A 24,016-nucleotide genomic window follows, 5' to 3' on the forward strand; every position below is an offset into this window, starting at 1 on the left:
TGATGACTGCTTACATGCATTTTTATAACATGGAGCCAAGCTCATTTGGGCATTAAAACATTGATTCCCTTCATTCATCTCAACTTCATCAAGCTTGGCTCCTCCATCATAACAACAAAACATAGGCCAAAGTTAAATATTAGGATATTGTGTATGATCTTGTAGCTAATAAATATGTTGAGGGCTCCTTTTGACTTTTAGCTTTAAAAAAATGCATGAACATGTCTCAACCTGCCTCACTGTGGTTAAATTTACATGAGAGCACTCAGATTTAGTGAATGCCACCTGGGACATTTTTCAGTGAATTAGCATTTTATTACTGATAACATTTTCACTTTAAATACTAATGCTGGCCTTCATTTTGATGCTCTCATGAATATTTAGTCAGGCAGTTTGTGACGGGGGATCTATTGCTTTCTGCCTCTCCCTTGTTATCTGTCATTACACTTGCTTTTTCCTCCATCCTTTCATCTTCTCCTCTCCAACCCTCTCTCTCTCCCTCCTCATGTCTGCCTCTTTTGTTCCCATAGAAAAGATTTTTCAGTGTTCATTTCAAGTAGCCACATGGTCAGAGAGAAACCCTGGTTCACTATGGAAGAGCCAAGTGGTCTAGGTACAAGGCTGTTTCTCACACACATACACACACACACACACACACACACACACACACACACACACACACACACACACACACACACACACGCTAATACATGTGAATACAAGCCTGATTGTAGCATTTGTGAAGGTAGGACAGAACAACTCTCTCCACTGTGATATGTTTAATAACAATTATCCTTTTGTGAGATAGCATAATGTATCATGGTTTTGAGTTTCCTTTCAGTGGAAACCTGTGTGTTGGGGCTTGACCAAGTTTTATGATGATAATTGATATCTTATTCAAGTATTCTTTCTTCATTGGAAATGTTATGAAAAACACATGTGTTTGTGTTGGTGTGTGTGCATGTGCATGTGTGTGGCTGGCTAGGGGGGGGGGGGGGGGGGGGGGGGCGGGGCTTAGCGCATGTGTCACCAGGCACGAGTGTTTCGCTGCAGCCCAGACTTAATTACCCATCTCTTGCCAGACACTGATTGCAAGTCCATGGGTCTTGATTAGAAGATTCACAGTGTTTCCTCAATCACACATGTGCACACACTCATACGTAGACACGCGCACACACACGCGCAGGAAGAGAGCTTGAGATATTCCTGAAGCACTTCTCAACTTTGGCGTGCTTTTCTGTATCTTGAATAAACCAAATTGAGGGAAGCAGTTTACCTGAGAGCACGGAGCGAGGATGAGCTTCCTCATTTTTCAAAAGCTCTGATTTTATTTAAAGCTCACATTAAAAATATTTGCTTCAAGTTTTTTTTCACAACTAGAATAATGTCTTTCTCCCTGTCATAGAGTAATAGCAGTTTTAGTATTACCATAAACTACTGCAACCCAACAATATATTGCAGCTACTCAAGTTATTCTTTGGAAAAACTCACTTACATACACATGGAAATTACAGTTCAGAAAGCATCATTGTGTGGCTTGACATTTTATTCTTATGAAGTATTTGAACTCCGAGGTCCCTATTGTCTTTATCACTCATTGTGTCTGTATGCATGTAAGGCAAAACTGTGATAAGTGTTATTCACCCAGTAAGTCTGTAATCCTGGCTGTTGCCACCCACATATGATTTGAAGGCAGTTCACTCAGCCAGAATAATGACCATGGCTCTCTGGGAAAACAGAAAGAAAGAAAGAAAGAAAGAAAGAAAGAAAGAAAGAAAGAAAGAAAGAAAGAAAGAAAGAAAGAGCAAGCATTTGAGGAAATAATGAGCAGAGGAATCCCATTCGATATCCCGCCGCAGGGGCACGGCAGAGTTGTCATAGCGACACGGATTCTGGGTGCTGCTGTGTATATGTGCGTGTCTTTAACCATTCCTCTACATATTGTTGCAGCGAGCCGACATGATTGAGACGGAGAGGGAGAGGCAGTGAGCGACTTTTACAAAGTCTTCATTGTGCTGAAAAAGTTACATTTGCTTCTTCTTTGCACAGTTGTGATTGGCATGAGCAGACAGACTAGCCAAGTCAAAAATAGAACAAGAGAAATTAATCTGGAAGTCAATTTGCTGTTTTCACACACTTTCTAATGGGTCTTCTAATCCTCTTATGGAAGAATCATGAATATTTCAACTTTTTCTACTGTATTATCACCACTTTCTCCCTCTTTAGACACTGGACCCAAGTTTATACAAGTGTAGGTTGACAATTGGTTCTTTACACATATGACACATGAGTGAGTTATAATCAGGGGAAAGAAGTGCTGCAAAGTAACCAATGACAGATAGCTGTCCATTTGCAGTTGAAACATATATATAACCCTAACCCCTGTTGTTGTATATTGTATTTTGTAATTTATAATGTTGACGACGTGTGCTGCTGCCCTCTTGGCCAGGTCGCCCTTGAAAATGAGATCTCGATCTCAACGGGTCTTTTACCTGGTTAAATAAAGGCTAAATAAAAAATAAATAAAATCTTTATCTCAAGCTTCAGTGCAATGTTTACCTGTGATCATATGTTCACATTACTTAAACCCACACAGCTAATTATTTTTAATTAGCGCTACCCTTTTTGGTGTTGGTTCTTCCCTTTGGTGTCAACAGCAACTTATTTACCGTTGCTCTGTGTTTGATGCTGCTTGTGTCCAAAAAGTAATTACCAGCGAACAAAAGAGGTAAAAAGCAGGAGAGCATGTGAAACAGGTCATTACTGAAATGTGGATGTTGTTGAACCGTCGAAAATTAGATGAAGTGGGTGGAGAGAAATGTCACTTGTCTTTGAAAAAATACAAGTGACATTTCATGTAAAGCAGCAGCAGCAGCAGAAAAATATGAGTTCCTAATCCTAAACTGGCAACATAATGTGCAGAATATTCCCCTTAACATCTGATTGGGTTTGGCTTGTTGACTGGATTTGACGGTGAGGCTCTTGCAAGATCATTTGAAGATATTTTCAGAATTTTGCCTGGAATCCTTTGAGTGTTCCTGTTGTATTAAATTTGCAGAGTCTGTAATGAAAATGCTTTCAGTCAAGCCCTCTCTGGGTGTTATTAGTCTTACCAGGAGTGGTTATTTGTTTTATTTTGCTGGCGCATGTCAGTACTTCCACCTGGGTGTTAATAATCCAAGGGCACGCCTGTGTGAATGTTCACATCAGCCACATTGCAGCACAACTGGCAGAGCCCTTTTTCACCTGAGGTTGTATTATTCTACCACTTCTACCACTCTGCTACTTTAAATACAGGAGTTAACTTACTGATACTTACTATAAGAGCAGGTGAAATGCCTGGAGAGCTTGGCGACTTGTGTCAATACTCTGTCCTAGAGAGGAAGTATATCAGCGTGGCCCTCTGGGACCATATCATCTCGTAATGCTAATGCCGGAATGGGATTTCTGAAATTGCTCCTGAGAGCAGGGGTATTATCCAGGCATGTTGGTGGTCAGGGTCTAATATGTTTTATCAAACTGGTTTTAGATAACAGGAGTGTGCTGGTTTTCTTCTGAAATTGTGTACCAAAAGCTGTTTAGTGTACAAGAAATTCAGGAGACTATTTTCTGCCTATGAAGCCCCAGGAGGAAAGTGGTTCCAGTGGATCTCTGTAGTGGGACCAGTGGCGTGCACGGGGGGGGGGTGGCAGGGGGGGCGGTCGCCCCCCTCGTGGCCCAATTGTTGAAAAACGCGTGCTAAAGTGCCCCCTGGGAGCCAAAACGCGCGTTAAAGTGCCCTCTTGGAAGCCAAAACACGTGCTAAGTGCCCTCTTGGGAGCCAAAACGTGTGCTAAAGTGCCCTCTAGGAGCCAAAACACGTGCTAAGTGCCCTCTTGGGAGCCAAAACGTGTGCTAAAGTGTCCTCTTGGGAGCCAAAACGCGTGATTAAGTGCCCTCATGGCAGCCAAAACGTGTGCTAAAGTGCCCTCTAGGAGCCAAAACGTGTGCTAAAGTGCCCTCTAGGTGCCAAAACGTGTGCTAAAGTGCCCTCTAGGTGCCAAAACGTGTGCTAAAGTGCCCTCTTGGCAGTCAAAACACGTGATAAAGTGCCCTCTAGGAGCCAAAACACGTGATAAAGTGCCCTCTAGGAGCCAAAGCGTGGGTTAAAGTGCCCTCTTGGGAGCCAAAACACGTGTTAAAGTGCCCTCTAGGAGCCAAAACACGTGATAAAGTGCCCTCTAGGAGCCAAAACACGTGTTAAAGTGCTCTCTAGGGGCCAAAACGTGTGCTAAAGTGCCCTCTTGGGAGCCAAAACACGTGTTAAAGTGCCCCCTTGGAAGCCAAAACGCGTGCTAAAGTGCTCTCTAGGAGCCAAAACGCGTGCTAAAGTGCCAAAACGTGTGTTAAAGTGCGCTCTTGGGAGCCTAAACACGTGTTAAAGTGCTCCCTTGGGAGCCAAAACGCGTGCTAAAGTGCTCTCTAGGAGCCAAAACGTGTGCTAAAGTGCTCTCTAGGAACCAAAACGTGTGCTAAAGTGCCCTCTTGGGGGCCAAAACACGTGTTAAAACAGGCCAAATCGACGTTAAAAAAGGCCAAAATTTTTTCAGAAACTTGGCAGCCCTGAAAGTGCCATCTAGGAGCCAAAACATGTGCTAAAGTGGCCTCTTGGGAGCCAAAACACGTGTTAAAGTGCCCTCAGGGAAACCAAAACGCGTGCTAAAGTGCCCTCTTCAGTGGCGAGGACGCGCTATTATGTGCCCTTTTTTTCCCTTTTCGCCCCTGCCCTTCAAAAAGTCTGTGCATGCCACTGAGTGGGACCTTGAATTATATTTAGTTTGAGGCAGGTGGATAAAGTCTCCCTGCTTTCTGCTTTTCACCGTCTCAGTCTTAATTAGTCTCAATCACTCGTATCACCTGCATATTATTTGACCCCACCTCCATGTGCTGTGTAGAAAAAGACAGAAACAACAAAGGAAGTGTCACTTCTCCCTCAGGTGCTGTTTGATCTTGTGTTCCCATTTTAAGATTTCAGAGGAAATGGTATTAAAAAATAAAATAAAAGCTGTGTCTCAGCTCTTAAATGCAAAGCATTGGTTCCAGTGGCTTTTTTGATTTTGATAAATCTGCCATTTCAATGGCACTTTTCCCAGAAGTGTCTTGTGCTGGAGTAAAAGGAGGCTTGAATTGCATTCATGCAGAGGTCCTCGACCCCAATTCTGGGCTGTGTAAATGACTGCCTCAGTCGATTTCAGCCAGGTGCTTGTCTCAGGAGTGGAGCTCATCAGATGACAGGTATCACTATCAGATTGCAAGACCGTTCAAAAGTAAAGCCAAAATGTGTCCTGCTTTTTTGTTCCATCCATGGATAGCTTCTAAAAGCTACAGTATCTGTTCAGCTCTGAGGATTGCATCCAGAGTAGATACTCTGCAGTATACAGTACTACTCCACTGTATATGAAGGCATGTGTATAGGGATGATTCATAAAGAAATTGGCCGCCGATCTTTCAAATACAAAGCTCCATCTGATTGGAACAATCTACCCCCTGTGTTAAAGTCCATCACCTCCTTCTATATCTTTCGAACAGATCTATTTTCCCAATTAAGAACAGGTTGCTCATGTTTTTGATGCAGTGGTTTACTGTTGCCTCCGATGTGTGTTGCTCTTGTTATTGGGGCAGACCCATTTGTGTATTTGTGTACTTGCTCATGTGTATACTTGCTCACATCTACATTTACACAGTATGTAGGTTTATGTGCATTTTCAGTGTAAGTCTATGATAAGTTGGGTGGGGTTTGGGGGTTGGTGAAGTGGGTGAGCAGTGTGCTGTGCTTTGTGTCTCTGTGTGTTTTGTATCATTGTAATAGTATGTCTTGTTTGTGTATTGTTTGCATTGTTTCTGTATAGGGACCCCCTCGAAAACGAGATGCTGCATCTCAAGGGGCTATCCTAAATAAACTTAAACTTAAAATGTGAAAGCATGCTTGAAATAAGCAAGTTCTAGAGAACTTCTGTTATTTCACTCTAACTGCTTTCATTAAAGCAGAAGTAAGTGGAATATTTGTGTTAATATAAGTCTTAAATAGTTATATCTTCCGACAGCAATCACTTACATAGAGTGTTTGGTCTGAAACACAGGTCTGTCAGTCACTCTGCTCTGCTGTAAGCCGAGGAGAAAACTTTCCTTGTATCCTACAACCTTTATCCAATGAGGAGAGAGAACGGCATAAAGGGGCGGTCCTCTCTGTGTGTGCAGCCAAGAGATGTGCGTGCATGTGGTGACGTAGGGACGAGGGCGGGGACTGCCAACTCCATCGGCTGACAGGAAGTTAGCCAAAACCACCGGATCGCTTACTTCTGCTTTAACCTTATTTCCAGGCACAGCAGGTGGTCCATTTTCAGCAACAACAACAAAAAAAAAAAGCTCTGACAGCACTGCAGTCCAGTGTCTGCTGGTTGCCCAGCAGCAAACAGCAGACAGACAAAGTTAGCAACTAGTTGGTTTGACATATGGAGCATTTAGCAGCTAAAGAGCTGTATATTTCCCTCAGGAGTCAAATGCAACAGATCTAAACGGAGAGTGAATATTTGACTAACATGTGGTGGTTGGCCAGAGACATGACTAACAATGAAATGTTGCTCCATGTCTGCTCAATATGTGAAGAGGTACTGCTTACTAACACAGGCCATAGCATTTTATGTGAGAATATGATATGGTGCTTTAATTTTGTTGCTGGTTCTGCCTCCAAGTTGCAAAAATGTACATAAAAGTTCAGCACATGGTGTTACTGAGTTGACCATTAAGACCACTATGTTTTGTGCTTAAATATACTCCCAAGTCTCCTGCAGCTGCAACGGTCCACATATACACTGTCATAAAAACACTAGTACACACACCTAATGCACACCAGTTTGTCACCTAACCTTACCCATGAGACAACAGTCTACTCACACACCCCACTCTCAACAGTGCTCCTTTTGTATCCTGTAAATGTTCTGAGACTGTGTGAAGTAGTAAAACTTTCCATGAGACTTTTTCCTGACAAGAGTCTAAACAGGGCTGTACACACAAATGCAACATTTCCAGTAGGTGCTCTCACTTGGTTTTGGGCTGGGTTTTCCACATTGATCCTTTGGACTCTTTATAAAAAGATGCTGTAATTGCAGTTTTATACGACCGCTATGACCCGTTTATCAGTACTTCAAAAACTTTTAACACACATCACACCTAAAACATACAATTCCCAAAACAGTTAATTTCATGCTCAAAATCACACAGTGTAACTAAACACAGACACAAGTTTCCAAAATACAATAATACACTAACACAACTCACCAAATCTACCAAAACACTGTCACAGGTTATCTTCCAACAGAAACATGTAGTCAGCACAGTGTCATAAAAAACACTAACAACTGATGGAGTAACACAAACTGAATCACTTTACATGTGTCAGCTCTGACATTATTGTATTGATCATAAATTAATGTTCGTGCTGTAGTTTATTTTGAACCCCTCTTCATTTTTCATTTGTTGGGCATGAGTTTTGTTCCTTTTTTTGTAACACTCAGTACAAAAAGTCAACGAGCCATCTCAGAGCAGCTTTGCAGAATGTAGAGTTTGTGAAAGAAGAAGACAGTAAATGACAGGATTTGCAGTATAACACTTTACTGTATTACAGTATTTGTAAATGAAAATTACTTGGAGTAAAGAGAAAAAAAATCACCCCCAGCGTGTAATCAACTGTAATTATTGAAAAATGTCACAAGGCTGATTGTGTTAGCTTTTGGGAAAGAATATTATTTAGACTCAGCTCATCTCATCTCCTGTGGTCAACAGCAGTGTCAGTATGAAGCATCAGGTAAACAAACAGAGCAAAGACTCTAGCAGAGATCTAGAGTTTGCTCTGATATGAAGAGCCTTTCTATTTGACATGATTGCCAACTTGACCTTTGACCCTGAAGCGCAGTGGGTGACAGTGGCACGGGAGGATACGTACATGTAAACAATGTGGTCCCACCAAATACTCCATCCATGTGACTGTGATCCCTTAACCTTCATCTACAGAGGGATCCCAGGGAAGAAATGCGGGACGATCATCGTGAAAGCAGAGGAGCTGAACAACTGCAGGGTGAGGAGTGATACACTTGTGAAAAATTTCCCAGAGTCTCTTCCTCTGTGTCTGTTTGTTTTCTGCATCTGAACACTGATCCATCTCTGCCAGTCTGTTCCTTCTTTGGCTGTTTCACTTTGTAGAGTTTGTAACACCCTCAAAAAGAAGTAAAAGATAATTAGATGAGTCATAAATATAACTGAGTGAATCATTCAGTTGTACTGAAGTAGTTAGAGTGCAATAAGACGTATTAAGCTTTTTATTACCTTTTCCTTTCTGTCCCAGTTAATTGTTTTTCCTTGCATCCAGTTAATAGTATAAATGAAAACTCCATTAATTTTCTTTTTTATTGATGTTTTACTTGGACCAGTTATTGTTAATCACTTTCATCACTGGTGCCCTAATTCATTGGTCTCGGTATACTTTTAATTATTTTGGGGTTTCATGGCAAAGGAAAAATAATGTTTTCCAAAGTCAGCAATAATAAAAGACACTTTTAAAGTCCTTGAAGAAATCTGGCTCTTTTCCCGCAAGCATCCACTCACTCTGAGAAAAACTTGTTTTCACTGGAGAAGAGACAGAATTACGAACTTTTCCATCAGCAGCAGCCTCAATAGACCAGAAGTCAGAGTATACCCAAGCATTTAAATGTGAAACTCTCCTCTAAATGGAGATGTCTCTGAGTGTCTGGCGGATGAGATGGATGGGATGGATGGATGGATGGATAGATAGATAGATAGATAGATAGATAGATAGATAGATAGATAGATAGATACTTTTCACTCCCTCTGCTCTTTAGGAGTCAGTGATGATGCAGTTCTGTGGGAACAAGTTGGACAAAAAGGATTTCTTCGGCAAGTCTGATCCATTCCTCGTCTTCCACAGAAGCAACGAAGACGGCACGTGAGTGTTCCCTCTTTCCTTCTCCTCTTTCATCTTTGGTTTAATCCTTCCCTGCGTGCAAAGGAAATTGGTTTTATTGATTTCCCTCAGAACAAAAGCCAGACTTTCTGTTTAAGCACGTGTGGGAGAGGCATGTGGAAATGTTTGAGCATGGTGGGTGTGTGTGAGTGTGGAAGCAGGAGGCATTGAACAAGAGCAGTGGTATTGTGATTTGTTCTGGTAGATTGTGTGTGTGTGTGTGTGTGTGTGTGTGAGCGTGCGTGTGTGTGTTGGATCCAGCTCTGTGGGCTCTCTTTCCATCCTGCAGTGTGTGACAAGTAAGATAAGATCTTGTGCCCTCAGGGAGGAAGATACAAAGTCCACCTGCTAGTCCACCTGCTAGCCAGAGGACTAATGAAATTACCTCTTCTGTGTGTGTGTGTGTGTGTGTGTGTGTGTGTGTGTGTGTGTGTGTGTGTGTGTGTGTGTGTGTGTGTGTGTGTCAGGGCAGCAATGTAGCTTCTTCACCTTTACTTTCAGTAAAGAGTGGAGATATGGTGAAAGGGGATTTCAGTCCATCCTCCTCCATTCTGACATCTTAATCCAATGCCTTTCTGTCACTTTTTTTTCTCATCACTCTTTTTCTTTTCCTCCTCCTTTCTTCCTCTTTGTGTTTCTAAAGGTTTACCATCTGCCACAAGACAGAGGTGGTGAAGAACACTCTGAACCCAGTGTGGCAGGCTTTTAAGATCCCTGTGCGAGCCCTTTGCAACGGCGATTATGACAGGTAGGTTTTATTTCTCTACTAGATACTGTACTATGGTGACGTGAACAGAAGACAACAACGCAGACAACTGTATGAATCATGCAAGAAATGTAATTTGAAAATGTAATGGTAGCATGTAGGGGTTAATTAAGTATAGAAACATGTGCTCCATACATGTATTACTAACTTAATTTTTTATAAAAGTCATATACAATAACTGGGCAAATCAGGAATGAACCACTTCAGGAGCCTTTTGGCAGATAGGCCTGTAACGGAGCTTAAGATAAACTCGTCTGAAAAATTGGCAGTGAAATGTAATTGACTGTGTCCACTCCATCAAACAGCTCGTAAATGTGAAAATATAAAATGTTTCTAAAAATGATGATAAGTGAGGAGGAGCAACAGTAGAAAGAGGAGCAGAGTTGAGATGAACAATACTTAGGGGCTGTCATTAAAGCAGAAGTAAGCGGAATGTTTGTGTTAATATAAGTCTTAAATAGTTCTATCTTCCGACAGCAATCACTTACTATATAGAGTGTTTGGTCTGAAACACGGGTCTGTCAGTCACTCTGCTCTGCTGCAAGCCGAGGAGAAAACTTTCCTTGTATCCTACAACCTTTATCCAATGAGGAGAGAGAACGGCATAAAGGGGCGGTCCTCTCTGTGTGTGCAGCCAAGGGATGCGCGTGAATGTGGTGACGTAGGGACGAGGGCGGGGACTGCTAACTTCATCAGCTGACAGGAAGTTAGCCAAAACGGCTGGATCGCTTATTTCTGCTTTAATGTGACTGAATGTTTATTCAGATCAAGGATGCAATGAACCATCTGTAAACATCACATTGAAGAGTGTGGTTCACCTTCCCCCCTCCCACCTCCATTGTGGGCCACCTAGATTAAAGAGGGTCACAGCCTCTGTCCATGGTGCTGATCCTGGAGCTGTCTGGAGATTTCAGTTGCGCTTGCTTTATTGATTCTGATTGATGGGCAGGTTTAATGCTGCCTACTCTAAGGGAGGCTACAATCATGGCTAATGTAAATGCAGGTTGGAACATTTGTTAAACTCTGGTATTTGGTTTTTGTTTGTTTTTCTATTGGCTTGTTTCTTTAGGCAGATGCTATTTGCACTCAGGTGTCTGTAGCCAACAATGCTATTTGCACACAGAGTGAGTTACCAATGTGCCTATATAAATATAAATATATAATAATTTACTAATTATTTGAATCACTGAAAGCCCCCTCTGTTATTGGGAACACAGATTACTCCGTATCTCACTCAGTCTGAATGAGAAAACAAAAAGTAGGTAAAAGTGTGTCAATCATGTGTTTGTGTCCATCCTCTATGTCAATAGACATCAAGTAGAGAGAACGGCATAAAGAAGCAGACAATAGGGTTTAACTTAACTTAGCTTAGCTAGCAGAAAGCAGCACTGATCTGACGTCTCTCGTCCAATGAGCTTATTATGGGAGTTGAGTCACACTATGTCTTATCAACAGGAGACTGTGGAAATCCATGGTGGACTGCACATAGTATACACACACACACACACACACACACACACACACACACACACATATATGCACATGGACACTTTCACACACTGCATCTGCCTCTCTGCAGCCTGGGGAAAGAGATAAGGATGAGCTCAAGCCGCCAGACAATAGAGACCTGTGTCTCTCAGCTCTTAGTTGCTCTGATGGGCCTGTGTTCACTGCTACACACACACACACACACACACACACACACACACACACACACACACACATATGCATCTTAGACACACATTTATCAATAAAGCTCTGCACACACTGGTTACTGGTGAGGAGGTGTTGAGCCAGTCCGGTCCCACTCCTCCCTGCTTATTGCCTTCATTCCTCTAATGTGCATCTGACTCTCTGAGCAGCTCTAAGGCCCATTAATGATGGCTTGAATTTCCATTTGGCAATGGTTATAATTTGATCCCACCTGTTTTAAAAAGCTGTGCATGTTGTAAAGTGACTACAGTGAAAAGTCACTGCCCGGTTACAGGCTTTCACACAACAATAAAGGGACTCTAAATTTAATCTGTAAAAAGACAAATGACAAACTGACATTAGTTTGTCACGGACTGCCCTTCTTTTATTGTCTGACTTCTTTTTCTCACACCATCTCCTCTTCACCCATGCCTGCTTCCTCCTTCATGCTCTCCAGCAGAGTGCCTCTCTGTTAATGCAACCTCCCCTCTATTATTTTTCCCCTCACCCTTCTACTTTCCCATGTATCGCTCTTCTGCTTTTGTCAGAGAGAAATTACCCTTCTGATGAAGATATTGGATGGAGCTCTAGCACCGCATGTCTGTCTATTGCAGACTATTCTATGTGTTTCCCATTTCCTTGTAAGCTATAATGGGATGCTGAAATAGATGTATTTGGATATGGAGAGCGCACAATGCCAGGGGCAAAGACAGTGACAGGCAGACAGAGTCGTGTTAGAATAAAGAGGAGCTGCAGGACGGATCTGCATCTCTTAACGTCCTCATGACAACAATGAAGAGAAATCATAAAGGTCTATTTTACTATTTCATGTATGGATGGCAGTGTTAACATGCTGGTTGTTGAGTTTTTACTGAAATATACTGCAAATCAGCTTTTTCCTTATTATGTATGTCCAGCATTGTTTATACAGTATATATATATATAGCACGAGTGTGATATTGCTTTTATACAACAGTGCTACGAGCGCATTTTAGAACAGTAATAAACTACAAGAGATTATGATTTGTTTGTTTATTTAATCATTTATTTGGCTCCGCCAACAGAAATAGTTCCGCAACTGGAAGGGAGACCAGGCTGTTGCCAGGCAACACATAAACATTTCATACTAGCTTGCTACTAGCTACAAGCTTTTCCACCGAGCTGCTTCCAGTGCTGGTTCTGGTTCTGAGCCCGTGTCTGATTAGCACCGGAGCAACAGGACCAGCGTGAAGACATACAGAGATGTTATTGATACCGTATTACATTTGTTTATCTGCTATGTAATCAATATAAACACAGTTGAAGCTAAGTAGCTGAGCTACGTGGCTAACAACAGCTAACGCTAATATCAAAACACATCACCGTCGAAACGTAGTTGCCCCCGCGGCGATTTTTTTCCCAGCCGTGTTTAGTAGAGATTTATCGCCAATTAGACGGACCAGGTCAGGTCCAGCTTTTAACGTTCAGGTCCGTTTATAACTGTAGCAGCAGCAGAGAGATGGGGCAGCTCCTGTATGGGGAGCCTGCTCTGACTTAGCTCCTGTCCAGCTGAACAGCGGAGTGATAATGTCCGTAAAAAGTCGCAGTGCTGTTATACTGTATATCAGCACCATAGACTGTAAAAAGAATGGACGTAGCGTCCGTGACGTCACCCATTGGTTTTGGGGAGTCGTTTTTGTGACTCCAATATGGCGGCCTGAACAGCGCCATGTTGGATTGGCCGGCCGAGAACCCGCCCACTGGCCTCGAAGCAGCTGTCCACGGAGCTGCTCGGACCTGTCACTCAACGTTTCCGCGCCCTAATTGGCCAGAGTTTTAACCTAATAACAGTAAAACGGTAGAGTTAAAAAAAAATTCACCCCCCTCAGAGTGTGTGCGGGGGTAGAAACTATTGATTGAGACGAAAAAACGTTCTGACACCAGGCTTTTAACATGTTTACTGAGGATGTAAAGTCGGCGATTTTAGCATGGGGGTCTATGGAGAATGCTCCCTTCTGACACCAGCCCCCAGAGGAATCCGAGGGGATTGCAGTTTTTTGAACGCGGAAGTGAGCTTCACTTCTCAGACCAACAACTGCCCCCTTGATCAGCACTCATGGAACGTCTCTTGTCCAATCAAATTGCTCGGTTGGGACCGGTCGGAACTAGAGCACTGGAAAAGAGAGTAGCCACACCACCATAGACTCCCGTGGTCACTTTATTCTCCCACTAGTGGATATGGGTATTGCAAATCCGCCCAAGAAACCCATTCACTCCAATGTATGTGTGTTGCCAACTTGCTTGTAAATTGATGAAAACTGCTGTGTTTTTGCTTTTAGGTGCCTTGGTCATATTAAGTTATGCTTATAATTTATTTATTTCAAAATTTAAATTGTAACATTAATGTGAACAACTGTTTTTTTTTTTATAAACATAGATATAACACACAAAATAAAAGATGACAACACTTAAAAACCATTACAAAATGTGACAAAATCAAACCCAAAACGTATTATGTGAAGTTTTTCCTCCAATTTTGATTAAAAAAAAGATAATTAATAAAAACACACGGAGCTGTTTACAGTACTACCGGTCACACAGCGGACAAACACAGAAGGGGACGAGCGAACGCTTTACCGTTGCTAAGCAACCACCAGCTGTCAAAATAAATAACATAAAAAACCTCACATGGAAATAAAATAAAAGCCAGCAGCACAATAACTTGCTTGACCAAACAAACAAACTAAAGAAAACACAGGTTTAAGTGGCAAACAGTTAACTAACACAGTTGAATTTAGCGCGCAAACTGGTATGACACTTTAGTGGACTTATCTTTATCATTTAAAACAGCAAGCATTCGTGACACAACAATGGCCACTATATGTTAATATTTATCTGTAAAAGGGTCCACGATGATGCTATTAACGTGGGTGATCTATAAATGTCCTTAAATTATTGAAAATACCACACTTAGCTACTCATTCACCAACACTGCAGAGATGCCAGCTCTTGGGCGCATTTGCAATACCCATATCCCGCCACCAGGGGGCGTTTCCACTTGACCAATGCGTGTCGCTACTCTCTTTTCCAGTGCTCTAGACTAGAGCACTGGAAAAGATAGATTTTCAATAATTTAAGGACATTTATAGATCACCCACGTTAATAGCATCATCGTGGACCCTTTTACAGATAAATATTAACATATAGTGGCCATTAATTGTTGTGTCACGAATGCTTGCTGTTTTAAATGATAAAGATAAGTCCACTAAATGTCATACCAGTTTGCGCGCTAAATTCAACTGTGTTAGTTAACTGTTTGCCACTTAAGCCTGTGTTTTCTTTAGTTTGTTTGTTTGGTCAAGCAAGTTATTGTGCTGCTGGCTTTTATTTTATTTCCATGTGAGGTTTTTTTATGGAGTTATTTTTGTCTCATTAATATCTGTAAACGCACAGAAGGTGATCTACAAATGTTCCTTGGTTTGCACACGTGTTTTGCTATCCACAAAGGGTGATCTACAAATGTTCCTTGGTTTGCACACATGTTTTGCTATCCACAAATACAAATTTCTAATTTGTAACTTGTATTTTGGTTTTTACAAATAAATATGTATTTGTAAATATATATTTGTAAATGTATAATTTTCCATTTGTAAAAACAAAAAAGCCATTTGTAAAACCGAAAATTCTGTCTGTGAAGTGTGACTCTGCATTTGTGGATCACCAATCACACACACGCATCTCTCTCCGCAATGACGTATTTCTGAGACAATCCTGCCGAGATCCACACAGAATCCACAAACTCACAGCTGCTGATTCACAAAGGGCCGCTCTCCTCACCAGGAGGGGCAGTGTTGGCGAGTAGCTGAATGAAAACTAACGAAGAAGACTGCTACTGGCTTATCTCGAGAAATAATTCCCACTGTTAATGCGTCACTTTATTAAAGGGATAGTTCACCCTAGAATGATATTTCGCTCATTATCTACTCACCCTCATGTTGACTAAGGGCTGGAAGAAGTTTCAGATTCCTCCGTGGCTTCTCTGAGTTACAGGGGGTCTCGGCATAGCAGTGCATGTCCATATAACGGTTGCAAAGGGACACCGGAGCTCTTCGTAAAAAAACACACACAAAAAAACATCCAAATACCTCCATGATGCTCGTATGTAATGTCCGTCTTGTGCTGAAGCCCCAAATTGCGTAATTGTCCCGAAAAAAATTAAATAAGTCTATATTTTAAGCTTGTTTGTAGCGGAAGCTTCTCGAAGCTCCTCTTCCTGGTCCGTCCAAATCTCGCGTGATTTGCGCCGGCGTCAGCATGCGTCAGTGCGGTTACTGCGAATCACGCGAGATTTGGACGGACCAGGAAGAGGAGCTTTGAGAAGCTTCCGCTACAAACAAGCTTAAAATATAGACTTATTTAATTTTTTTCGGGACAATTACGCAATTTGGGGCTTCAGCACAAGACGGACATTACATACGAGCATCATGGAGGTATTTGGATGTTTTTTTGTGTGTGTTTTTTTACGAAGAGCTCCGGTGTCCCTTTGCAACCGTTATATGGACATGCACTGCTATGCCGAGACCCCCTGTAACTCAGAGAAGCCACGGAGGAATCTGAAACTTCTTCCAGCCCTTAGTCAACATGAGGGTGAGTAGATAATGAGCGAAATATCATTCTAGGGTGAACTATCCCTTTAAGTTTTAATGTTTTTTCATGCGATAAAGTAACTGTTAAGACCCCCAATATGCGGTTAGTTTATCCAAATGACGCCTCTTTGGAAGTTTGCTCCGCCGTTCGCGGAGCAGTGAAGCTCCATCTGTGGAGCAGCTAAGCTAACTAGGCTACCACCGGACGAGCGGTCTATCACAGAGGCTACCGCCGGGCTGCTGTGGTGGTCGGCCGGCTAACCTCCGCTGTCATCCAGGTCTCCCCCGGCTCGTTTTTTCCCCCGGAATGATGAAGCTGGTTAGCCAGCCCACCGCAGCAGCCCGGCTGCTGTTTAGATCTGATTAGATGTTTAGATGTTAGACTGTTTAGATCCCCAATATGTGGTTATTTTTATACAAATGACGCCTGTTTGGAAGTTTGCTCCGCCACCGGACGAGCGGTCTATCACAGAGGCTACCGCCCGGCTGCTGTGGTGTTCGGCCGGCTAAGCCGCGGTCTCCTCCCAGGGGAGAAAACGACCTGCATTGTTAATGTCAACTGACTGACCGTTTCATTGTAAAACATTTATTTATTGTTGAAGCGGTGGTGACTGTACATAGCCCATCATAGACTAAATAATTTAGTTTGTTGATATAGCCTACTACACCACTGAATGAGACAACATGTATCTCCTAAAAATAATTCATCCAGCCGGCGGTAAACCTCTAAAAAACTGCCGGTAGATTGATGGGCTCCTTTTCTCCCCTGGGAGGACGACGCAGATTAGCCGACCGACCACCTCAGCAGCCCGGCTGTTACTTCTGTGATGATCCGCTCATCCAGAGGCAGCAACCGGGTTGGGGCTGGTCTCTCCCCTGGAATGACGCCGCGGCTTAGCCGGCGGACCACCACAGCAGCCCCGGCTGCTTCCTCTGCGATGATCTGCTCATCCTGAGGCAGCAACCGGTTTACTGAAGTGCTCGTTTTCTCCCCCGAGAAGACGCCGCGGCTTAGCCGGCCGAACACCACAGCAGTCCGGCTATAGCCTCTGTGATAGACCGCTCGCCCGGTGGTAGCCTAGTTAGCAGCTAACTAGGCTAAGCAGCTAACTAGGCTAACGGCGGAGCAAACTTCCAAACAGGCGGAGCAAACTTCCAAACAGGCGTCATTTGTATAAAAATAACCACATATTGGGGATCTAAACAGTCTAACATCTAAACATCTAATCAGATCTAAACAGCAGCCGGACTGCTGCGGTGGGCTGGCTAACCAGCTTCATCATTCCGGGGGAAAAAACGAGCCGGGGAGACCTGGATGACAGCGGAGGTTAGCCGGCCGACCACCACAGCAGCCCGGCGGTAGCCTCTGTGATAGACCGCTCGTCCGGTGGTAGCCTAGTTAGCTTAGCTGCTCCACAGATGGAGCTTCACTGCTCCGCGAACGGCGGAGCAAACTTCCAAAGAGGCGTCATTTGGATAAACTAACCGCATAATGGGGGTCTAAACAGTTACTTTATCGCATGAAAAAACATTAAAACTTAATAAAGTGACGCATTAAAGGTTCATGAGGCAAGAAATGCACATGCGTTTTAAGTTTTTTACTGCTGATGGGCGATGAAGCGTTAAAAACCAAAAAGAATGAGCCCACCCGCGTATCTCTCCGTTGCCTTGAACAGGCTGTGTGCTGCATAATGCGCTGCAATTCTGGGTCCGAATTTCCCGCGCTGTCCGCGGATGTGACGTCAAATGACGCTGCATGCGCGTCCTCGACAGCTTCGGCTTTCCTCCGCTTGCGAGTGCGACCAGCGGTCGGCGGATGTCTTGCAGCCTGAACAGTTACGCGAGCAGCGAGTAGAGAAATAACGTCACTTTCTTACATTTTAATATTTTTTCATGCGAGAAAGTGACGGTTTAGTGTCCCAATCTGTTGTCAGTTTATCCAAATAACGTCTGTAAGTACTAGATTTGCGCCGACATTTTTCGGAGGAGTGCAGAGCCACACACGCAGCAGCAGCAGCGACTCGTCACAGAGGCTGCAGCCGGGGAGCTGAGCTCATCGGCCGGGCAACCTCTGTCCTCTGTTCTCCTCCTCCCAGGGAAGAAAACGAGCCGAGTAACTTCCCCACAGGTTTTTAGAGGTTTTCTGCCGGCTGGTTTAATTGTTTTGAGGAGATAAATGCTGGTCTCATTGATGAAATCTAACAGTGGCACTGTGGCAGTCGCATTAGTTCATTTGAATGAAAAGTGAAGCCAAAGACGGTTTATAAACCATTTATTGAATATCTTTGGTGAAGCTTCAGGTGTGTGTGAGCAGCGCAGCCTTGGGGCTCTGTACGTACAAAAATCACCATATTTAGGCTACTTCAATAAATAAATAAATAGTTTTACAATGAGCCGATTGATTCATCCGCGGTCAGTTTATCCAAACAACGCCTGTAAGGAAATTCTCCGACGTGTTCGGAGGAGTGCAGAGCCACTAGAGCAGCCGAGCGGCACCAGCGGCTCACAGAGGCGGCGGCGGCCGGTGCTGACCTGATGCCCGGGCGGTCAACTTCCCGGTGTCGCGGTAAATTGAGCACTGTACAATGAGCGCAGCACGGCGCATTTACTGTTTATTAACAGCCAAGCGCTGTGTGTGTGTGTGTGTGTGTGTGTGTGTGTGTGTGTGTGTGTGTGTGTGTGTGTGTGTGTGTGTCTGTGTGTGTCTGTGTGTGTGTCTGTGTCTGTGTCGTGAGACAGCAGGTAGAGGGGCTGACTGGCAGAGATGAGGGATAGTGAAAAATGTTCTTTTTTTCTGTGAGAGACTGCTGCGGCGGACACAAACCAAACTGTGGCGGCTGATTAGTGGAAAACACTGGTATAGTCAGACGCGCAGGAAGAAGTTTTCGCCAGGGGGTGCGGGTGCGGCGGGGGGGGGGGGGGGGGGGGTTGTGTACCCCCCCCCCCCCGCCGCACCGTAACACCGCACCTGACAACGTCTCCCAGACAGTAGGGGAGACCGGGGTTGGTTGGCACACTTTTCACTCTTTGCCATAGCACTCTGGCATCATTTATGTGAGAATACTCAAACCAGCATCAAATGAAAGGTTAAAGTGTCAGCTTTAACTAAACACATTTCCATGTCCACAGTTATATTCTAAAATCAATTTATTTATGAATAAAATCATACTGCGCACTTGTGCCAACCAGCCCCGACACGGGGTTGGTTGGCACACTTCATGGGGTTGGTTGGCACAATGTAAAAATGAATGGATGAAGCAACCAATATAATAATAAATTGGAAATTTAATTCCAATATATTCAAATTTAAGGAGATAGCATAGTGCATGCGTATAACACTAAAACAGGGCATTTAAGGCCACGAACAAGATAACACGTACACAGAACATCAAACAGTAAATGATTTGAGCTTCTTTTTTTTTTTTTTAAAGAGAAAATATTCAATGAACATATAATTTATTCTTAAATATAGCATATCACCTCTTTGTATTTTTATGTCTTTCCATCTCACTGTGTTTTAGATTTGCTGTGTGGGGTGGAAGCAGATTATTTACATTAAGGCCTATATAGAATCACTGGAATTACAGTATTGGCATATACAGGCTTTGTGGCCCATTTCACTGTATAAATCATGTGCCCATTTCTTGCACTCAGTGCACTAAATTGTATGAAATTATGTTTAATCACATTTAATATATGTATACTGCATTTTGGGGTTGGTTTGTGTGTGCCAACCAACCCCGACATGAGTGTGCCAACCAACCCCGACCAAAATAAACCCACTTTTGTGAATATATGATGTTGCCCAGTTAACATCACTCATCAAAGACTTTCAAGTTTCATATCAAATTGAAGCCGACTCCTATCTCTACAAACTGGAAGTAACACATGTCCAATATCTTTATCCAAAGCAATTTTATAACACTTTAAGTGCGGGGGGCAATTTTTTACTTTTGGTACTAAAAAACAGATTTTTTGCCCTCAGCAAAAAAGTGAGTAATTTTCAGATGTTTTAACAAACTAGATATATGCAGCTCAAAAAGATGATCATTTTGATGTCACATTTGTGAGTCTGTGACCAACAGGAGGCCACCCCTGTAGCCAACCAACCCCGGTCTCCCCTAGGCTGCCGTACTCAAACAGACTCTGGTCTTTAGTGGACCGGTTCTGGCTCCAAATACCCGACCAGGTTCGACCAGTGTTGAAGCCTAGACCCTGGACCCCATGCGGTCGGACTGACGAGCATTATTTGTTTTTATTAATTCTGCGCCGGACCACGGCAAAAAAAAAAAAAAGAAGCCCGTAGTTGTGTTCAGACGTGACAGGTGGGGCACGACAAGCTGGTGATCAGCTGTGGTCACTGAATTGTTAGACTACATTCACTACAGTAGGTCATTTCAATTTGTGCATCTGTGTTTTTTCCTTTTTATTTTTATTTTTTGTAACATATGCGCATCGAGAGTGAGTGAGTGAGCAAGCGCCAGAGAAACAGCGGGTGCGCACCAGATGATTTCCAACCGGCAAAAACTGAAATGAGACGGTTAAAGAGAGGAAAAACACAGAATATAGGCTTATATGTCCAAGAGACTTTATCCCGTCGTTAAGACGTGAGGGAGGGAGGACCCAGATGAGGAAACTGTCACTGTCAGCTGCACATCTGTCAGCAGCTGCTCCAAACACTCGTTACAAACTTTATTTTGAAGGGACAGATTAGATTAGATGTTGATTTTGTTAACAGTGACTTTGTTGCACCCAAACATATCGGGTGCTGTCTTATCCGGTACAATCGACCTCCTCCCTCCCCACCAGCCCCCCTCAAGAGACCCCTCTTGCCCCCCTCCCCACGGTGCAGCTTGAAAACTCCTCTTTCTCCAAAGGAGGAGATGACAGATAGAGTCTTAGAACTACTGTAGCCTAATCAAAGCTATATTGTTGCGAGTTGGCTCCGGCAGAAGCTCCGCGCCCGTATGCTTCGGCTGCCTATAGTTTATCAACGTTTTTTCGTCATTCTTCATTAGGATAATGTTAAGTTAATTTTGTGGTGGGGACACAATTGTTAACAAAAAGTGGTTCATCTCAAGTATGGCTTACAATGTTGTGGAACAGAAACAGCAACCACAAATATTTATAATCTATCATTTTATTGTCATCGCAATTTTTCAACTTTCGCCACCAGGGGGTGCTGCAGCCCCTGCCGCACCCCCACTTCCGGCGCCCCTGGGTATAGTAACGTTGTGCCAATTCAGCCACAGTGTCATTGTCAAAGCATCAGCTGCTGCTGTGGAGAGTTGATGCGCGCTCCCGCACCAGCTTGGCTGATGGCTGCAGTAACCCTGACGGCCGCTACGGCCGTTGTATCGCTAGTGAGTTTTATTCCTTGATCTTGCCTCAAGCACCTTTAACAGTGGGAATTAAAATAATTTCTCGAGATAAGCCCATAGACTGTAAAAAGAATGGACGTAGCGTCCGTGACGTCACCCATTGGTTTGGGGGAGTCTGTTTTGTGCCGCTACTACGGGGGTTTGAGCCGCGCCATGTTGGATTCTACTTGCCATATTTGGAGCGGTGCGGCCGTTGGCCAGCCGAGAGCCCGCCCACTGGCCTCGTAGCAGCGGTCGCCGGACCTGTCACTCAACGGTTCTGCGCCCTAATTGGCCAGAACTTTAAACCTAATAACAGTAAAACGGTAGAGTTTTAAAAAAATTCACCCCCCTCAGAGTGTGTGCGGGGGTAGAAACTATCGGTTGAGACCAAAAAAATGAAATGTACCAGGCTGTAAATATGTTTTTTAAAGCTGTAAAATCGGCTATTTTAACATGGGGCTCAATTGGAGTTGCTCCCTTTTGGAGCCAGCCCCCAGCGACAGCCGAGGGGATTGCAGCTTTTTGAACGCGGAAGTGAGCTTCACTTCTCAGACCGACAACTGCCCCCTTGGATAAGCCAGTAGCAGTCTTCTTCGTTAGTTTTCATTCAGCTCCTCGCCAACACTGCCCCTCCTGGTGAGGAGAGCGGCCCTTTGTGAATCAGCAGCTGTGAGTTTGTGGATTCTGTGTGGATCTCGGCAGGATTGTCTCAGAAATACGTCATTGCGGAAAGAGATGCGTGTGTGTGATTGATGATCCACAAATGCAGAGTCACACTTCACAGACAGAATTTTCGGTTTTACAAATGGCTTTTTTGTTTTTACAAATGGAAAATTATACATTTACAAATATACAATATATTTACAAATACACATTTATTTGTAAAAACCAAAATACAAGTTACAAATTAGAAATTTGTATTTGTGGATAGCAAAACACGTGTGCAAACCAAGGAACATTTGTAGATCACCTTCTGTGCGTTTACAGATATTAATGAGACAAAAATAACTCCATATTTTTTATGTTATTTATTTTGACAGCTGGTGGTTGCTTAGCAACGGTAAAGCGTTCGCTCGTCCCCTTCTGTGTTTGTCCGCTGTGTGACCGGTAGTATTGTAAACAGCTCCGTGTGTTTTTATTAATTATTTTTTTTTTAATCAAAATTGGAGGAAAAACTTCACATAATACGTTTTGGGTTTGATTTTGTCACATTTTGTAATGGTTTTTAAGTGTTGTCATCTTTTATTTTGTGTGTTATATCTATGTTTATTAAAAAAAACCAATTGTTCACATTATTGTTACAATTTAAATTTTGAAATAAATAAATTATAAGCATAACTTAATATGACCAAGGCACCTAAAAGCAAAAACACAGCAGTTTTCATCAATTTACAAGCAAGTTGGCATACATTGGAGTGAATGGGTTTCTTGGGCGGATTTGCAATACCCATATTCTGCCACTAGTGGGAGAATAAAGTGACCACGGGAGTCTATGGTGGTGTCGCTACTCTCTTTTCCAGTGCTCTAGTCGGAACTAACTGTTGTGTATATATATATATGATTTAAAACTTGATCCATATCTTTTGCTTCTCCCAACAGAACAATCAAGGTTGAGGTGTATGACTGGGACAGAGATGGCAGGTAATCCCTCACCTGCATTGTTATTGTTGTAATAAAACTAACATCGAACTTTTTAGATTACAGGCTGCAAACACATAATCCTAATGATTTATCTGTTCAATTAATGACAACAGGCAGACACTATCTACCTAGAGCCAAGAAGCAGTAGTTTGAATTTATTTAGATGTGTCAGTGGGACAAATAATATTTTCATCATTGTGGCGTATATCCAATCATATCTAATGTGAGACCATTTTTCTTATTTAATGATCCTGTACATGCAAATATTAATACTCAAAGCAAGACAAAGATAGAATGAACATCACCATGGCAGCTTTCCAGCGGAGCTGCAGTTTTCCACTCTGCAGACTTCTGGCAGCTATGAACATTCAACTTCATGGATTTTACACGTCCTCCAGATCGACTTCACCATAGGATTTTTATCATCTCAGTACCTGAAGCAACACGCCGTGCATTCAGTAACTGAAGCTAAACACAATTCCGATGACAGATTAGGACAAAAGTAGAAACGTAATTCATGTTTGAAAGATACGAAATATAAATAAAAACATTCATGTAAGGTAACTACAAGTACTAGTATTACCTTGTTGCTTCTTCATGTCAGCTTCCTCTGTATGGCAAAAACTAATCCAAGTGACACTTAATTGAAACTAGTCTTGTGTTTTCACTGGGTAAGGAATCCAGTGCAGGATTTAACAGGGTGACTGGTTAATGATGAGTCTGATTCTGGCTGCTGACAGACAGAAAGAAAGAAAGAAAGAAAGAAAGAAAGAAAGAAAGAAAGAAAGAAAGAAAGAAAGAAAGAAAGAAAGAAAGAAAGAAAGAAAGAAAGAAGAGTGACAATTGTCAAGATGCAGTTTAACAGAGAGTTGTTTCTCTATTCTTTACTCTCTACTTTGCAATCTGTTCAGTG

General features: G+C 42.9%; 1 protein-coding gene across 1 annotated transcript in view; it reads left to right on the plus strand.

Annotated features, from left to right (window-relative positions):
* Positions 1-24,016, plus strand: part of LOC146963116 (copine-8) — a 117,762-nt gene that overhangs the window by 66,531 nt on the left and 27,215 nt on the right. The window contains exons 7-10 of the mRNA XM_085769751.1: positions 8,050-8,113; positions 8,895-8,998; positions 9,660-9,764; positions 23,062-23,103. Of these exons, the coding sequence (XP_085625877.1) occupies positions 8,050-8,113; positions 8,895-8,998; positions 9,660-9,764; positions 23,062-23,103 (315 nt within the window). The remainder of the gene's footprint in view (positions 1-8,049; positions 8,114-8,894; positions 8,999-9,659; positions 9,765-23,061; positions 23,104-24,016) is intronic.

Source organism: Trachurus japonicus, chromosome 23 (genome assembly GCF_045865225.1).
Source record: "Trachurus japonicus isolate A0001 chromosome 23, Traja_1.0".
NCBI lineage: Eukaryota > Metazoa > Chordata > Actinopteri > Carangiformes > Carangidae > Trachurus > Trachurus japonicus.